At 47.5% G+C, this 17,542-nt stretch overlaps 1 protein-coding gene across 2 annotated transcripts in view; it reads right to left on the bottom strand.

Annotated features, from left to right (window-relative positions):
- The window catches only part of TBXAS1 (thromboxane A synthase 1), a 48,562-nt gene that overhangs the window by 21,510 nt on the left and 9,510 nt on the right, over positions 1 to 17,542 (bottom strand). For both annotated transcript variants that reach the window (XM_069762846.1, XM_069762847.1), the window contains exon 2: positions 6,109 to 6,221. In XM_069762846.1, the coding sequence (XP_069618947.1) occupies positions 6,109 to 6,191 (83 nt within the window). In that variant the 5' untranslated portion in view covers positions 6,192 to 6,221. The remainder of the gene's footprint in view (positions 1 to 6,108; positions 6,222 to 17,542) is intronic.

The following is a 17,542-nucleotide window of genomic DNA, read 5'->3' as shown; positions in this document are numbered from 1 at the left end:
CACAATTTCTACTAGCCCCAAGGAAGTACCTATTAACACCGAGGTGTGACTTGCCTTCAGGACAGATGCTACATTATCACTAGTCACACATATAACCCTAGACATATGTCACTACACACATATAGATATATATATATATATACACATATTTCACCACAATACTGTGCACCCAGTATACAGTGTAGGAGAAGTAATACTGTGCCTCCAGCATACAGGGAAGGAGAAGTAATACTGTGTACCCAGTATACAGGGCAGGAGAAGTCATACTGTGCACCCAGTATACAGGACAGGAGAAGTGATAGTGTGCAACCAGTATATGTACATAGGAGCTATATGGTGGTATTATTAGTATACTATGTTGCGGTAATACATAGGTGCTGTATGAAATGGGGGTATCAAGTGGAAATTATTGGACACTTCTAAGTCCATTAATTCTTCTAGTAAGGCAGTAATATTTGAATACTATGTGACAACATTGTTTGGACACTGAGTGGCGGTATTATGTAGTGCGTTATGGTGGCATTATTTCAGTACTGTATATAGTATGTGGATACTATGTGGGGGTCTTATATGGCCCTTGTATGGTGGCCCTGTATTGTAGTATTATTAGTGGACTATGTGGTGGTATTACGGAGCATTGTATAATGGTATTATTCGGACACTTTGTAACGGCTTTATGCTGGTATTCCTTGGTCACTATGTGGTGGTATTATGTCACCTCTGTATAGCAGTAATTTGTGAACACAGTGTAGCGGTATTATTAGAATTATATGGCGGGTACCTATATACAGTGCCTTGCGAAAGTATTCAGCTCCCTGGAACTTTTCAACCTTTTCCCACACATCAGGCTTCAAACAGAGATACCAAATGTAACTTTTTGGTGAAGAATCAACAACAAGTGGAACACAATTGTGAAGTTGAACGAAATTTATTGGATATTTTAAATTTTTGTGGAAATTCAAAAACTGAAAAGTGGGGAGTGCAATATTATTCGGCCCCTGTAACTTTCAGTGCAGAAGTTCATTGTGGATCTCTGAATGATCCAATGTTGTCCTAAATGCAGTGGCGTAACTACAAAGTTATGGGCCCCGGTGCGAACTTTCAAATGGGGCCCCCCCCCACCATGCCAAAATATTTTTCACCCAAATTCACATTTTCCCTATTAATTTTGCACACTATAACTTTATTGCAAAGTTGTATAGTGTGACCTCAGTTGCATAACTATCCAGTGCCCCATCCTGGCATATATTTGTCCCCCGTACTGCCATTGTTATGTAATGTATAAAAGAAAATAAACCATTATACTCATCAGGGGCTAACATAGAAGTCATGGGGATCCATATGAGAAGTACAATGCACCCCCATAGTACTCCTTATAGTATAATACACTCCCCATAGTCCCCCATATAGTATTGTACACTCCTCAGTCCTCCATATAGTATAATACACTCCTCCGTATATTAAAATACACTCCTCATAGTGCTCCATATAGCATAATACACTCTCCGTAGTGCTCCATATAGTATAATACACCCCTCATAGTCCTCCATATAGTACAATACACTCCTCATAGTGCTCCATATAGTACAATACACTCCTCAGTCCTCCATTTAGTATTATACACTCCACATAGTCCTCCATATATTAAAATACACTGCTCAGTCCTCCATATAGTATAATACACTGCTCATAGTGCTCCATATAGTATAATGCACCCCTCATAGTCCTCCATATAGTATAATACACTCCTCAGTCCTCCATTTAGTATTATACACTCCACATAGTCCTCCATATATTAAAATACACTGCTCAGTCCTCCATATAGTATAATACACTCCTCATAGTGCTCCATATAGTATAATGCACCCCTCATAGTCCTCCATATAGTATACTGCACTCCTCAGTCCTCCATTTAGTATTATACACTCCACATAGTCCTCCATATATTAAAATACACTGCTCAGTCCTCCATATAGTATAATACACTCCTCATAGTGCTCCATATAGTATAATGCACCGCCATAGTCATCCATGTTGTACAATCCACTTCCCATAGTATGATGGACCATAGTTCTTCATATAGTATAATATATTCCCCATAGTCCTCGATTCAGTATAATGCAGCCCACATATAGTATAATACAGCCACCCCACAGAGTATACTGCAGCCCTGCCATACAATACAATGTAACCCCCATAAAATATAATGCAGCCCCCCTCATAGTGTAATGCAGCCCCTCCATACAGGGGCAGTGAGAAAGACATGAGGAAATGGTGACTAGGGGGCAGGGGACAAGGACACAAGGGGGGTAGGGGAGACAGGCACAATGGTAACATAGGGGGGCTAGGGAGCAAGGAAGACAGGCACAAGGGGACACATGGGGGCTAGGAGGCAGGGGAGAAGGTTACAAGGGGACTAGTGGGCAAGGGAGACTGACACAAGGGGACAAGGGAGACTGGCACAAGGGGACACACAGGGACTAGTTGGCCAGGGAGACTGACAAGGGGACACACAGGGACTAATGGGCAAAGGGAGACTGGCACACGGGGACAAGGGAAACAAGCATAAGGGGACAAGGGAGACAGGTGCAAGGGGACACACAGGGACTAGTGGGCAAGGGACACTGACACAAGGCTACACACGGGGACAAGGGATAGAAGCACAAGGGGACTCATAGAGACTAAGAGGAAGGGGAAAAGGGCACAATGGGACACACGGGGACTAGGGTGCAATGGAGACAGGCACAAGAGGACACAAGGGGACTCCGAGGGCAGAGTAGATAGGGACGCAATGGCTGCAAGGGGACAGAGGAAGATGGGGGGGAGACTTGGGAGGAGGGAGGAAGGGGGCACAGGGATTACAAGGACAGAGTAGATGGAGAACACACGGTGAGAAAGGGGACAGGGGAGACTTGAGAGCAGGGCAGATGAGTCACACAGGGACAAGGGGCAGGGAATGCATGGGGGGTGCAGGAGGACTCAGGGCATGGGAGATGAGGAGCATTGGGAGACCAGGGGAGGAGGAACAAGGTGTGTACGGGGAGCCCAGAGGAGCACCATGACCTGAACCTGGGGACCTACTAGGACATGGGGCACGGGACAGCAGGGACGAAACGGGGCTGGTGTCACAGGGGGCCAGGGACGCTGGGGGCAGAGACGGCGACACACGGGCAGCAGACACACCTCACTTCCGCCGGTCCCGTACACCTCCATGTTCATCCCCGGATCCTCCATATGGCTGAGCCGCTGCGGCATCCCCCTCCTGGGCGGCTTGGTCCACGTGCCCCCCACTAGCTCTGGAACCGCCTGTTCCTGGTCGCAGCAGCCGCCACAGGCTTTGCCAATATGGCGGCCACCATCACCTGTGCAGATGCTGCACTGCCTGGGCCCCACACACAGCGGGTGTGCGATGAAGTGATGTCATCACGCACCCGCAGTGTCAGAGGCAGAGGGGAATGATGGGAGAGGGAGCATCAGCTGACGCTCTCTCCTCCATCATTGCTTTGAACTGTACCGGCATCATAAACGCCGGTATAGTTCACTGCGGCGGTTACGCCCCAGCCTCACACACACTACAGATATCACACACACACACACTACATATATAACACACGCACTACAGATATCACACACACTACATATATAACACACTATAGATATCAAACACAAACACACCAGCTCATATACACATCTCACATTCCTCTCTGGTACAGGGGAGGCTGATATTAACCTGCAGCTCCTCAGCTTCTCCTGCTTGCACACCGCTGTCATGTCCCGCCCCTCCCCCGCTCTCCCCTTCAGTCCCGGGGCTCAGAGCAGGAGACGCTGTCACAGTCTCACAGTGCTGACTGGAGCTGCTTCCAAGTTCCTAAAGATACCGTCACACTGGGCGATATCGCTAGCGATCCGTGACGTTGCAGCGTCCTGGCTAGCGATATCGTCCAGTGTGACAGGCAGCAGCGATCAGGCCCCTGCTGTGCTGTCGCTGGTCGGGGAAGAAAGGCCAGAACTTTATTTCGTCGCTGGACTCCCTGCAGACATCGCTGAATCGGCGTGTGTGACACCGATTCAGCGATGTCTTCGCTGGTAACCAGGGTAAACATCGGGTTACTAAGCGCAGGGCCGCGCTTAGTAACCCGATGTTTACCCTGGTTACCATCGTTAAAGTAAAAAAAAAAAAACACTACATACTTACCTACAGCCGTCTGTCCTCCAGCGCTGTGCTCTGCACTCCTCCTGTACTGGCTGTGAGCACAGCGGCCGGAAAGCAGAGCGGTGACGTCACCGCTCTGCTTTCCGGCTGCCCGGCGCTCACAGCCAGAGCAGAGAAGCAGAGCACCGAGGACAGACAGCGGTAGGTAAGTATGTAGCGTTTGTTTTTTTTACTTTAACGATGGTAACCAGGGTAAACATCGGGTTACTAAGCGCGGCCCTGCGCTTAGTTACCCGATGTTTACCCTGGTTACCGGGGACCTTGGGATCGTTGGTCGCTGGAGAGCTGTCTGTGTGACAGCTCTCCAGCGACCAAACAGCGACGCTGCAGCTATCTGGATCGTTGTCGGTATCGCTGCAGCGTCGCTTAGTGTGACGGTACCTTAACTCTCCCATACCCTGGCTGCCCCCTCCCCCTAGATACGCCTCGGACTGTTGCCGTGCGGGAGGGATCTCCTCCTGCACTGCAACATGGTTTCGGCCGGTGCCTCTGACCTGCCGGGCCCCGTCGCAATGGCGACCGCTGCGACCGCGGTAGTTACGCCACTGCCTAAATGCCTAATGATGATAAATATAATCCACCTGTGTGTAATCAAGTCTCCGTATAAATGCACCTGCTCTGTGATAGTCTCAGGGTTCTGTATGAAGCATCATGAAGACCAAGGAACACAACAGGCAGCTCCGTGATACTGTTGTGGAGAAGTTTAAAGCCGGAGTTGGATGCAAAATGATTTCCAAAACTTTAAACAACCCAAGGATCACTGTACAAGTGATCATATTGAAATGGAAGGAGCATCATAGCACTGCAAATCTACCAAGACCCGGCCGTCCCTGATCAGAGATGCAGCCAAGAGGCCCATGATCACTCTGGATGAACTGCAGAGATCTACAGCTGAGGTGGGACAGTCTGTCCATAGGACAACAATCAGTCGTACGCTGCACAAATCTGGCCTTTATGGAGGAGTGGCAAGAAGAAAGACATTTGTCAAAGATATCCATAAACAACAAGCCACCTGGGAGACACCAAACATGTGGAAGAAGGTGCTCTGGTCAGATGAAACCAAAATCAAACTTTTTAGCAACAATGCCAAACGATATGTTGGCGTAAAGGCAACACAGCTCATCACCCTGAACACACCATCCCCACTGTCAAACGTGGTGGCAGCATCATGGTTTCGGCTGCTTTTCTTCAGCAGGGACAGGGAAGATGGTTAAAATTGATGGGAAGATGGATGGAGCCAAATACAGGACCATTCCTGAAGAAAACCTGTTGGAGTCTGCAAAAGACCTGAGACTGGGACGGAGATTTGTCTTCCAACAAGACAATGATCCCAAACATAAAGCAAAATCTACAATGGAATGGTTCACAAATAAATGTATCCAGGTGTTAGAATGGCCAAGTCACAGTCCAGACCTCAATCTAATGGAGAATCTGTGGAAAGAGCTGAAAACTGCTGTTCACAAACGATCTCCATCAAACCTCACTGAGCTCGAGCTGTTTGCCGAGGAAGAACGGGCGAGAATTTCAGTCTCTCCATGGACAAAACTGATAGAGACACACCCCAATTGACTTGTAATCGCAGCAAAAGGGGCAACAAAGTATTAAGTTACAGGGGCCAAATAATATTGCACGCCTCAATTTTCAGTTTTGGAATTCCCACAGAAATGTAAAATAACCAATAAATTTCGTTCAACTTCACAATTGTGTTCCACTTGTTGATTCTTCACCAAAAATTTACATTTGGAATCTTTATGTTTGAAGCCGGATATGTGGGAAAAAGTTGGAAAGTTCCAGGGGGGAATACTTTTGCAAGGCACTGTATATATAGTTCTGTGTATGCGGCTATAGGAAATACAGAAACCCTTTATACAGATGGTGTGCGGGGAGTCACTCACCAGTACAGCAATCCCAGCAATCCGGCAATGAGGGCAATGGTGACTTTAGAGTCGTCCAGTCCGTGCACCCAGGACTCCTCCATTTTTCCTTCTTGTCACAGACCAGTCAGTCCCTGTGGAGAAGGAGGCGTCAGAGATACGGGACAGTGCGTCAGGGAGCGCCGGCGACCCCACAGGACGAGGCAGAAAATCCCATAAATATTTATTTATCACGATCCTTGTTGTGCAGGAAAACTAAATAAACACGGAAAATGAAGAAGAAGTTATCATGAGCGGCCAACCTCCACGCACAGTACTACTTCCTCCACTGGCTACACATAGGAAACCACAACCGCCTGCGGATGATTAACAGACAGACGCTCACAGGATGCAACGGACAACTCCGCTCATCATCCATCTGCGGAGAAGATGGAGGAAACATCACTGCTACAACAGAACTGTGCACCCAGTATACAGGGCAGGAGAAGTCATATTGTGCACCCAGAATACAGGGCAGAAGAAATACGGTGCACCCAGTATACAGGGCAGGAGAAGTCATATTGTGCACCCAGAATACAGGGCAGGAGAAGTAATACTGTGCACCCAGTATACAGGGCAGGAGAAGAAATACTGTGCACCCAGTATACAGGGCAGAAGAAATACTGTGCACCCAGTATACAGGGCAGAAGAAATACTGTGCACCCAGTATACAGGGCAGGAGAAGAAATACTGTGCACCCAGTATACAGGGCAGGAGAAGTCATATTGTGCACCCAGAATACAGGGCAGGAGAAGAAATACGGTGCACCCAGTATACAAGGCAGGAGAAGTCATATTGTGCACCCAGAATACAGGGCAGGAGAAGTAATACTGTGCACCCAGTATACAGGGCAGGAGAAGAAATACTGTGCACCCAGTATACAGGGCAGAAGAAATACTGTGCACCCAGTATACAGGGCAGAAGAAATACTGTGCACCCAGTATACAGGGCAGGAGAAGAAATACTGTGCACCCAGTATACAGGACAGGAGAAGAAATACTGTGCACCCAGTATACAGGGCAGGAGAAGTAATACTGTGCACCCAGTATACAGGGCAGAAGAAATACTGTGCACCCAGTATACAGGGCAGGAGAAGAAATACTGTGCACCCAGTATACAGGACAGGAGAAGAAATACTGTGCACCCAGTATACAGGGCAGGAGAAGTAATACTGTGCACCCAGTATACAGGGCAGGAGAAGTAATACTGTGCACCCAGTATACAGGACAGGAGAAGAAATACTGTGCACCCAGTATACAGGGCAGAAGAAATACTGTGCACCCAGTATACAGGGCAGGAGAAGTAATACTGTGCACCCAGTATACAGGACAGGAGAAGAAATACTGTGCACCCAGTATACAGGGCAGGAGAAGTAATACTGTGCACCCAGTATACAGGACAGGAGAAGAAATACTGTGCACCCAGTATACAGGGCAGGAGAAGAAATACTGTGCACCCAGTATACAGGGCAGGAGAAGTAATACTGTGCACCCAGTATACAGGGCAGGAGAAGTAATACTGTGCACCCAGTATACAGGACATGAGAAGTAATACTGTGCACCCAGTATACAGGACAGGAGAAGTAATATTGTGCACCCAGTATACAGGGCAGGAGAAGTAATACTGTGCACCCAGTATACAGGGCAGGAGAAGAAATACTGTGCACCCAGTATACAGGGCAGGAGAAGTAATACTGTGCACCCAGTATACAGGGCAGGAGAAGAAATACTGTGCACCCAGTATACAGGGCAGGATAAGTCATACTGTGCACCCAGTATACAGGGCAGGAGAAGTAATACTGTGCACCCAGTATACAGGGCAGGAGAAGTAATACTGTGCACCCAGTATACAGGGCAGGAGAAGTAATACTGTGCACCCAGTATACAGGGCAAGAGAAGTCATACTGGGCACCCATAACACAGGGCAGGAGAAGTAATACTGTGCACCCAGTATACAGGGCAGGAGAAGTAAAAGTGTGCACCCAGTATACAGGGCAGGAGAAGTAATACCGTGCACCCAGTATACAGGGCAGAAGTAATACCGTGCACCCAGTATACAGGGCAGGAGAAGTAATACCGTGCACCCAGTATACAGGGCAGGAGAAGTAATACTGTGCACCCAGTATACAGGGAAGGAGAAGAAATACTGTGCACCCAGTATACAGGGCAGGATAAGTCATACTGTGCACCCAGTATACAGGGCAGGAGAAGTAATACTGTGCACCCAGTATACAGGGCAGGAGAAGTAATACTGTGCACCCAGTATACAGGGCAGGAGAAGTAATACTGTGCACCCAGTATACAGGGCAAGAGAAGTCATACTGGGCACCCATAACACAGGGCAGGAGAAGTAATAGTGTGCACCCAGTATACAGGGCAGGAGAAGTAATAGTGTGCACCCAGTATACAGGGCAGGAGAAGTAATACCGTGCACCCAGTATACAGGGCAGGAGAAGTAATACCGTGCACCCAGTATACAGGGCAGGAGAAGTAATACCGTGCACCCAGTATACAGGGCAGGAGAAGTAATACTGTGCACCCAGTATACAGGGCAGGAGAAGTAATACTGTGCACCCAGTATACAGGGCAGGAGAAAAAATACTGTGCACCCAGTATACAGGGCAGGATAAGTCATACTGTGCACCCAGTATACAGGGCAGGAGAAGTAATACTGTGCACCCAGTATACAGGGCAGGAGAAGTAATACTGTGCACCCAGTATACAGGGCAGGAGAAGTCATACTGTGCACCCAGTATACAGGGCAGGAGAAGTAATACTGTGCACCCAGTATTCAGGGCAGGAGAAGTCATACTGTGCACCCAGTATACAGGGCAGGAGAAGTAATACTGTGCACCCAGTATACAGGGCAGGATAAGTCATACTGTGCACCCAGTATACAGGGCAGGATAAGTCATACTGTGCACCCAGTATACAGGGCAGAAGAAATACTGTGCACCCAGTATACAGGGCAGGAGAAGTAATACTGTGCACCCAGTATACAGGGCAGGAGAAGAAATACTGTGCACCCAGTATACAGGGCAGGAGAAGTAATACTGTGCACCCAGTATACAGGGCAGGAGAAGTAATACTGTGCACCCAGTATACAGGGCAGGAGAAGTAATACTGTGCACCCAGTATACAGGGCAGGAGAAGTAATACTGTGCACCCAGTATACAGGACAGGAGAAGTAATACTGTGCACCCAGTATACAGGGCAGGAGAATTAATACTGTGCACCCAGTATACAGGGCAGGAGAAGTAATACTGTGCACCCAGTATACAGGACAGGAGAAGTAATACTGTGCACCCAGTATACAGGGCAGGAGAAGTAATACTGTGCACCCAGTATACAGGACAGGAGAAGTAATACTGTGCACCCAGTATACAGGGCAGGAGAAGTAATACTGTGCACCCAGTATACAGGGCAGGAGAAGTAATACTGTGCACCCAGTATACAGGACAGGAGAAGTAATACTGTGCACCCAGTATACAGGGCAGGAGAAGTAATACTGTGCACCCAGTATACAGGGCAGGAGAAGTAATACTGTGCACCCAGTATACAGGGCAGAAGAAATACTGTGCACCCAGTATACAGGGCAGAAGAAATACTGTGCACCCAGTATACAGGGCAGGAGAAGAAATACTGTGCACCCAGTATACAGGGCAGGAGAAGTCATATTGTGCACCCAGAATACAGGGCAGGAGAAGAAATACGGTGCACCCAGTATACAAGGCAGGAGAAGTCATATTGTGCACCCAGAATACAGGGCAGGAGAAGTAATACTGTGCACCCAGTATACAGGGCAGGAGAAGAAATACTGTGCACCCAGTATACAGGGCAGAAGAAATACTGTGCACCCAGTATACAGGGCAGAAGAAATACTGTGCACCCAGTATACAGGGCAGGAGAAGAAATACTGTGCACCCAGTATACAGGACAGGAGAAGAAATACTGTGCACCCAGTATACAGGGCAGGAGAAGTAATACTGTGCACCCAGTATACAGGGCAGAAGAAATACTGTGCACCCAGTATACAGGGCAGGAGAAGAAATACTGTGCACCCAGTATACAGGACAGGAGAAGAAATACTGTGCACCCAGTATACAGGGCAGGAGAAGTAATACTGTGCACCCAGTATACAGGGCAGGAGAAGTAATACTGTGCACCCAGTATACAGGACAGGAGAAGAAATACTGTGCACCCAGTATACAGGGCAGAAGAAATACTGTGCACCCAGTATACAGGGCAGGAGAAGTAATACTGTGCACCCAGTATACAGGACAGGAGAAGAAATACTGTGCACCCAGTATACAGGGCAGGAGAAGTAATACTGTGCACCCAGTATACAGGACAGGAGAAGAAATACTGTGCACCCAGTATACAGGGCAGGAGAAGAAATACTGTGCACCCAGTATACAGGGCAGGAGAAGTAATACTGTGCACCCAGTATACAGGGCAGGAGAAGTAATACTGTGCACCCAGTATACAGGACATGAGAAGTAATACTGTGCACCCAGTATACAGGACAGGAGAAGTAATATTGTGCACCCAGTATACAGGGCAGGAGAAGTAATACTGTGCACCCAGTATACAGGGCAGGAGAAGAAATACTGTGCACCCAGTATACAGGGCAGGAGAAGTAATACTGTGCACCCAGTATACAGGGCAGGAGAAGAAATACTGTGCACCCAGTATACAGGGCAGGATAAGTCATACTGTGCACCCAGTATACAGGGCAGGAGAAGTAATACTGTGCACCCAGTATACAGGGCAGGAGAAGTAATACTGTGCACCCAGTATACAGGGCAGGAGAAGTAATACTGTGCACCCAGTATACAGGGCAAGAGAAGTCATACTGGGCACCCATAACACAGGGCAGGAGAAGTAATACTGTGCACCCAGTATACAGGGCAGGAGAAGTAAAAGTGTGCACCCAGTATACAGGGCAGGAGAAGTAATACCGTGCACCCAGTATACAGGGCAGAAGTAATACCGTGCACCCAGTATACAGGGCAGGAGAAGTAATACCGTGCACCCAGTATACAGGGCAGGAGAAGTAATACTGTGCACCCAGTATACAGGGCAGGAGAAGAAATACTGTGCACCCAGTATACAGGGCAGGATAAGTCATACTGTGCACCCAGTATACAGGGCAGGAGAAGTAATACTGTGCACCCAGTATACAGGGCAGGAGAAGTAATACTGTGCACCCAGTATACAGGGCAGGAGAAGTAATACTGTGCACCCAGTATACAGGGCAAGAGAAGTCATACTGGGCACCCATAACACAGGGCAGGAGAAGTAATACTGTGCACCCAGTATACAGGGCAGGAGAAGTAATAGTGTGCACCCAGTATACAGGGCAGGAGAAGTAATACCGTGCACCCAGTATACAGGGCAGGAGAAGTAATACCGTGCACCCAGTATACAGGGCAGGAGAAGTAATACCGTGCACCCAGTATACAGGGCAGGAGAAGTAATACTGTGCACCCAGTATACAGGGCAGGAGAAGTAATACTGTGCACCCAGTATACAGGGCAGGAGAAGTAATACTGTGCACCCAGTATACAGGGCAGGAGAAAAAATACTGTGCACCCAGTATACAGGGCAGGATAAGTCATACTGTGCACCCAGTATACAGGGCAGGAGAAGTAATACTGTGCACCCAGTATACAGGGCAGGAGAAGTAATACTGTGCACCCAGTATACAGGGCAGGAGAAGTCATACTGTGCACCCAGTATACAGGGCAGGAGAAGTAATACTGTGCACCCAGTATTCAGGGCAGGAGAAGTCATACTGTGCACCCAGTATACAGGGCAGGAGAAGTAATACTGTGCACCCAGTATACAGGGCAGGATAAGTCATACTGTGCACCCAGTATACAGGGCAGGATAAGTCATACTGTGCACCCAGTATACAGGGCAGAAGAAATACTGTGCACCCAGTATACAGGGCAGGAGAAGTAATACTGTGCACCCAGTATACAGGGCAGGAGAAGAAATACTGTGCACCCAGTATACAGGGCAGGAGAAGTAATACTGTGCACCCAGTATACAGGGCAGGAGAAGTAATACTGTGCACCCAGTATACAGGGCAGGAGAAGTAATACTGTGCACCCAGTATACAGGGCAGGAGAAGTAATACTGTGCACCCAGTATACAGGACAGGAGAAGTAATACTGTGCACCCAGTATACAGGGCAGGAGAATTAATACTGTGCACCCAGTATACAGGGCAGGAGAAGTAATACTGTGCACCCAGTATACAGGACAGGAGAAGTAATACTGTGCACCCAGTATACAGGGCAGGAGAAGTAATACTGTGCACCCAGTATACAGGACAGGAGAAGTAATACTGTGCACCCAGTATACAGGGCAGGAGAAGTAATACTGTGCACCCAGTATACAGGGCAGGAGAAGTAATACTGTGCACCCAGTATACAGGACAGGAGAAGTAATACTGTGCACCCAGTATACAGGGCAGGAGAAGTAATACTGTGCACCCAGTATACAGGGCAGGAGAAGTAATACTGTGCACCCAGTATACAGGGCAGGAGAAGTCATACTGGGCACCCAGTATACAGTGCAGGAGAAGTAATACTGTGCACCCAGTATACAGGACAGGAGAAGTAATACTGTGCACCCAGTATACAGGGCAGGAGAAGTCATACTGGGCACCCAGTATACAGTGCAGGAGAAGTAATACTGTGCACCCAGTATACAGGACAGGAGAAGTAATACTGTGCACCCAGTATACAGGGCAGGAGAAGTAATACTGTGCACCCAGTATACAGGACAGGAGAAGTAATAATGTGCACCCAGTATACAGGGCAGGAGAAGTAATACTGTGCACCCAGTATACAGGGCAGGAGACGTCATACTGTGCACCCAGTATACAGGACAGGAGAAGTAATAATGTGCACCCAGTATACAGTGCAGGAGAAGTCATACTGTGCACCCAGTATACAGGACAGGAGAAGTAATACTGTGCACCCAGTATACAGGGCAGAAGAAGTAATACTGTGCACCCAGTATACAGGGCAGGAGAAGAAATACTGTGCACCCAGTATACAGGGCAGGATAAGTCATACTGTGCACCCAGTATACAGGGCAGGAGAAGTAATACTGTGCACCCAGTATACAGGGCAGGAGAAGTAATACTGTGCACCCAGTATACAGGGCAGGAGAAGTCATACTGTGCACCCAGTATACAGGGCAGGAGAAGTAATACTGTGCACCCAGTATTCAGGGCAGGAGAAGTCATACTGTGCACCCAGTATACAGGGCAGGAGAAGTAATACTGTGTACCCAGTATACAGGGCAGGATAAGTCATACTGTGCACCCAGTATACAGGGCAGAAGAAATACTGTGCACCCAGTATACAGGGCAGGAGAAGTAATACTGTGCACCCAGTATAAAGGGCAGGAGAAGAAATACTGTGCACCCAGTATACAGGGCAGGAGAAGTAATACTGTGCACCCAGTATACAGGGCAGAAGTAATACTGTGCACCCAGTATACAGTGCAGGAGAAGTAATACTGTGCACCCAGTATACAGGACAGGAGAAGTAATACTGTGCACCCAGTATACAGGGCAGGAGAAGTAATACTGTGCACCCAGTACACAGGGCAGGAGAAGTAATACTGTGCACCCATAACACAGGGCAGGAGAAGTAATACTGTGCACCCAGTATACAGGGCAGGAGAAGTAATAGTGTGCACCCAGTATACAGGGCAGGAGAAGTAATACTGTGCACCCAGTATACAGGGCAGGAGAAGTCATACTGTGCACCCAGTATACAGGGCAGGAGAAGTAATAGTGTGCACCCAGTATACAGGGCAGGAGAAGTAATACCGTGCACCCAGTATACAGGGCAGGAGAAGTAATACCGTGCACCCAGTAAACAGGGCAGGAGACGTCATACTGTGCACCCAGTATACAGGACAGGAGAAGTAATAATGTGCACCCAGTATACAGTGCAGGAGAAGAAATACTGTGCACCCAGTATACAGGGCAGGAGAAGTAATACTGTGCACCCAGTATACAGGGCAGGAGAAGTAATACTGTGCACCCAGTATACAGGGCAGGAGAAGAAATACTGTGCACCCAGTATACAGGGCAGGATAAGTCATACTGTGTGTCACGATTCCCCTGACCGCTGTCACCACTGGGTCAAGATTCACACCGTGACCGTCACCCCTACGTCACGGATCAGGGTGACTTTAGGCCAACAGACGGCTATCACATGTGCAGGGGGGCTTATCTTAGTTATCCCTCCACTGCTAACAATGTGATGAAAAACCACACACAAGGCTATTGACCTCTTAGTTTACAGCAGGGGCTTATTCTAGGTATCCCACTGCTTTTCTATATACCAAGAACTGCAGGGATTTATGTATATCCCGCTTACAGTTCCACTTAACACTTGCAGCTCTCTGGCGCCCCCTTACTCTCAGGTCAGATTAGGTACTGCACCCTGGGTAATTAGTCGCCAGAAAGGCTGCCTGCTATGTACTGGCTATTGGGCACGCTGCAGCGACGCGATAACTACTCCCACACAGGCAGGAACAATAATTATCAAACCCGCAGTTGCTTCAGCATAATCCAACCGTCAGCACACTTTCGCTGCCACCAGCTTCGATTAAACGGGTCCGAAGCTAACCCAACACAACAGTAACAGTAGCGTATTTTCCCTTCAAGAGACTTAGGGTACGGTTTAGAGCAGGAGAACGAACTAATATATAATAGTATATCCCATTCAAAATAACTAGGCAGTGCGTTATTAAAAATAGTTTATAAAGATGTTATACATGAGACAATTGCAAATATGTACAAGGGTAATTATAACATAAAGGGAATAAATGAGAAAAGATAACACTCACATATTAAAAGCATTGCAGGCATCCAGGCTAGTGCAGTTTCCATACATCCCAGTCCATGGGATGTACCAGCTCTTCCAGGACAATAGGACAAAGCAGTCCAGAGGGAGAAATCAGCAAAAAGTGACTCCTCAGAGCCTGCCAGACACTTAAAACATTAAGGCTGTGACATCACAGAAAGGCTGGCTTATCCAGACCCTCCTCTCTCTACATTCTGCCTAAACTTTAAACTATTCTCTCTAATTTCTATAACTTCACTACAAAACATGTCAGCGTCCTAAAAAGCTCATCATTCATCTCAGATTAACGTGAGCATTCTAATGAGATCAAATATGTCCTATCTGGGATACATATTTACAGAGAAAACCCTACTTCTTTACCAGATGGAGTTAGAAACCCGAGTGTCATGAGATGTGTAGCTACACCGAGTGAGACTACGAATATATATTTTCGTATTTCTAGCTTAAATCGTTTGCCTAATATCTAACAAAAACTAAACAAAGAATCTTTCATGAATTTTTGGAGCCATTTTTCCTGTTCTAGCTGGACAAGAGCTTACACAGGAAATGCTAGTCGTAAATTCCGTTCGGCAATAAAACCTCTCTTCCCCCATACTCTCAGAGAAGGAAAGCCAGGAATTTGCAGCTACAAACTGTTCTCCAAGAAGGGGGGCTTAGCCCACACAGGCTAGAGAACTACTTATGATATTTCATACCATATCGTGACACTGTGCACCCAGTATACAGGGCAGGAGAAGTAATACTGTGCACCCAGTATACAGGGCAGGAGAAGTCATACTGTGCACCCAGTATACAGGGCAGGAGAAGTAATACTGTGCACCCAGTATACAGGGCAGGAGAAGTCATACTGTGCACCCAGTATACAGGGCAGGAGAAGTAATACTGTGCACCCAGTATACAGGGCAGGAGAAGTAATACTGTGCACCCAGTATACAGGGCAGGATAAGTCATACTGTGCACCCAGTATACAGGGCAGGATAAGTCATACTGTGCACCCAGTATACAGGGCAGGAGAAGTAATACTGTGCACCCAGTATACAGTGCAGGAGAAGTAATACTGTGCACCCAGTATACAGTGCAGGAGAAGTAATACTGTGCACCCAGTATACAGGACAGGAGAAGTAATACTGTGCACCCAGTATACAGGGCAGGAGAAGTAATACTGTGCACCCAGTATACAGGGCAGGAGAAGTCATACTGTGCACCCAGTATACAGGGCAGGAGAAGTAATACTGTGCACCCAGTATACAGTGCAGGAGAAGTCATACTGTGCACCCAGTATACAGTGCAGGAGAAGTCATACTGTGCACCCAGTATACAGTGCAGGAGAAGTAATACTGTGCACCCAGTATACAGTGCAGGAGAAGTAATACTGTGCACCCAGTATACAGGGCAGGGGAAGTAATACTGTGCACCCAGTATACAGTGCAGGAGAAGTAATACTGTGCACCCAGTATACAGTGCAGGAGAAGTAATACTGTGCACCCAGTATACAGGGCAGGAGAAGTAATACTGTGCACCCAGTATACAGGACAGGAGGAGTGGTACTGTGTAGTGTATATATACAGGAGGAGTGGTACTGTGCAGTGCATATATACAGGAGGAGTGGTACTGTGCAGTGTAAATATACAGGAGGAGTGGTACTGTGCAGTGCATATATACAGGGGGAGTGGTACTGTGCAGTGTAAATATACAGGAGGAGCGGTACTGTGCAGTGTATATATACAGGAGGAGTGGTACTGTGCAGTGTATATATACAGGAGGAGTGGTACTGTGCAGTGTAAATATACAGGAGGAGTGGTACTGTGCAGTGTATATATACAGGAGGAGTGGTACTGTGCAGTGTATATATACAGGAGGAGCGGTACTGTGCAGTGTATATATACAGGAGGAGCGGTACTGTGCAGTGTATATATACAGGAGGAGTGGTACTGTGCAGTGTATATATATAGGACAGGAGGAGTGGTACTGTGCAGTATATATATATAGGACAGGAGGAGTGGTACTGTGCAGTGTATATATACAGGAGGAGCGGTACTGTGCAGTGTATATATACAGGAGGAGTGGTGCTGTGCAATGTATATATACAGGAGAGGAGTGGTACTGTGCAGTGTATATATACAGGACAGGAGGAGTGGTACTGTGCAGTGTATATATACAGGACAGGAGGAGTGGTACTGTGCAGTGTATATATACAGGACAGGAGGAGTGGTACTGTGCAGTGTATATATACAGGAGGAGCGGTACTGTGCAGTGTATATATACAGGAGGAGTGGTACTGTGCAGTGTATATATACAGGAGGAGTGGTACTGTGCAGTGTATATATACAGGAGGAGTGGTGCTGTGCAGTGTATATATACAGGAGGAGTGGTGCTGTGCAGTGTATATATACAGGAGGAGTGGTCCTGTGCAGTGTATATATACAGGAGGAGTGGTACTGTGCAGTGTATATATACAGGAGGAGTGGTACTGTGCAGTGTATATATACAGGACAGGAGGAGTGGTACTGTGCAGTGT

The sequence above is a fragment of the Ranitomeya imitator genome, chromosome 4 (assembly GCF_032444005.1).
Source record: "Ranitomeya imitator isolate aRanImi1 chromosome 4, aRanImi1.pri, whole genome shotgun sequence".
NCBI lineage: Eukaryota > Metazoa > Chordata > Amphibia > Anura > Dendrobatidae > Ranitomeya > Ranitomeya imitator.
Note: the sequence above shows the minus strand (reverse complement) of the source record. Positions and strands in the feature narration are given on the sequence as shown.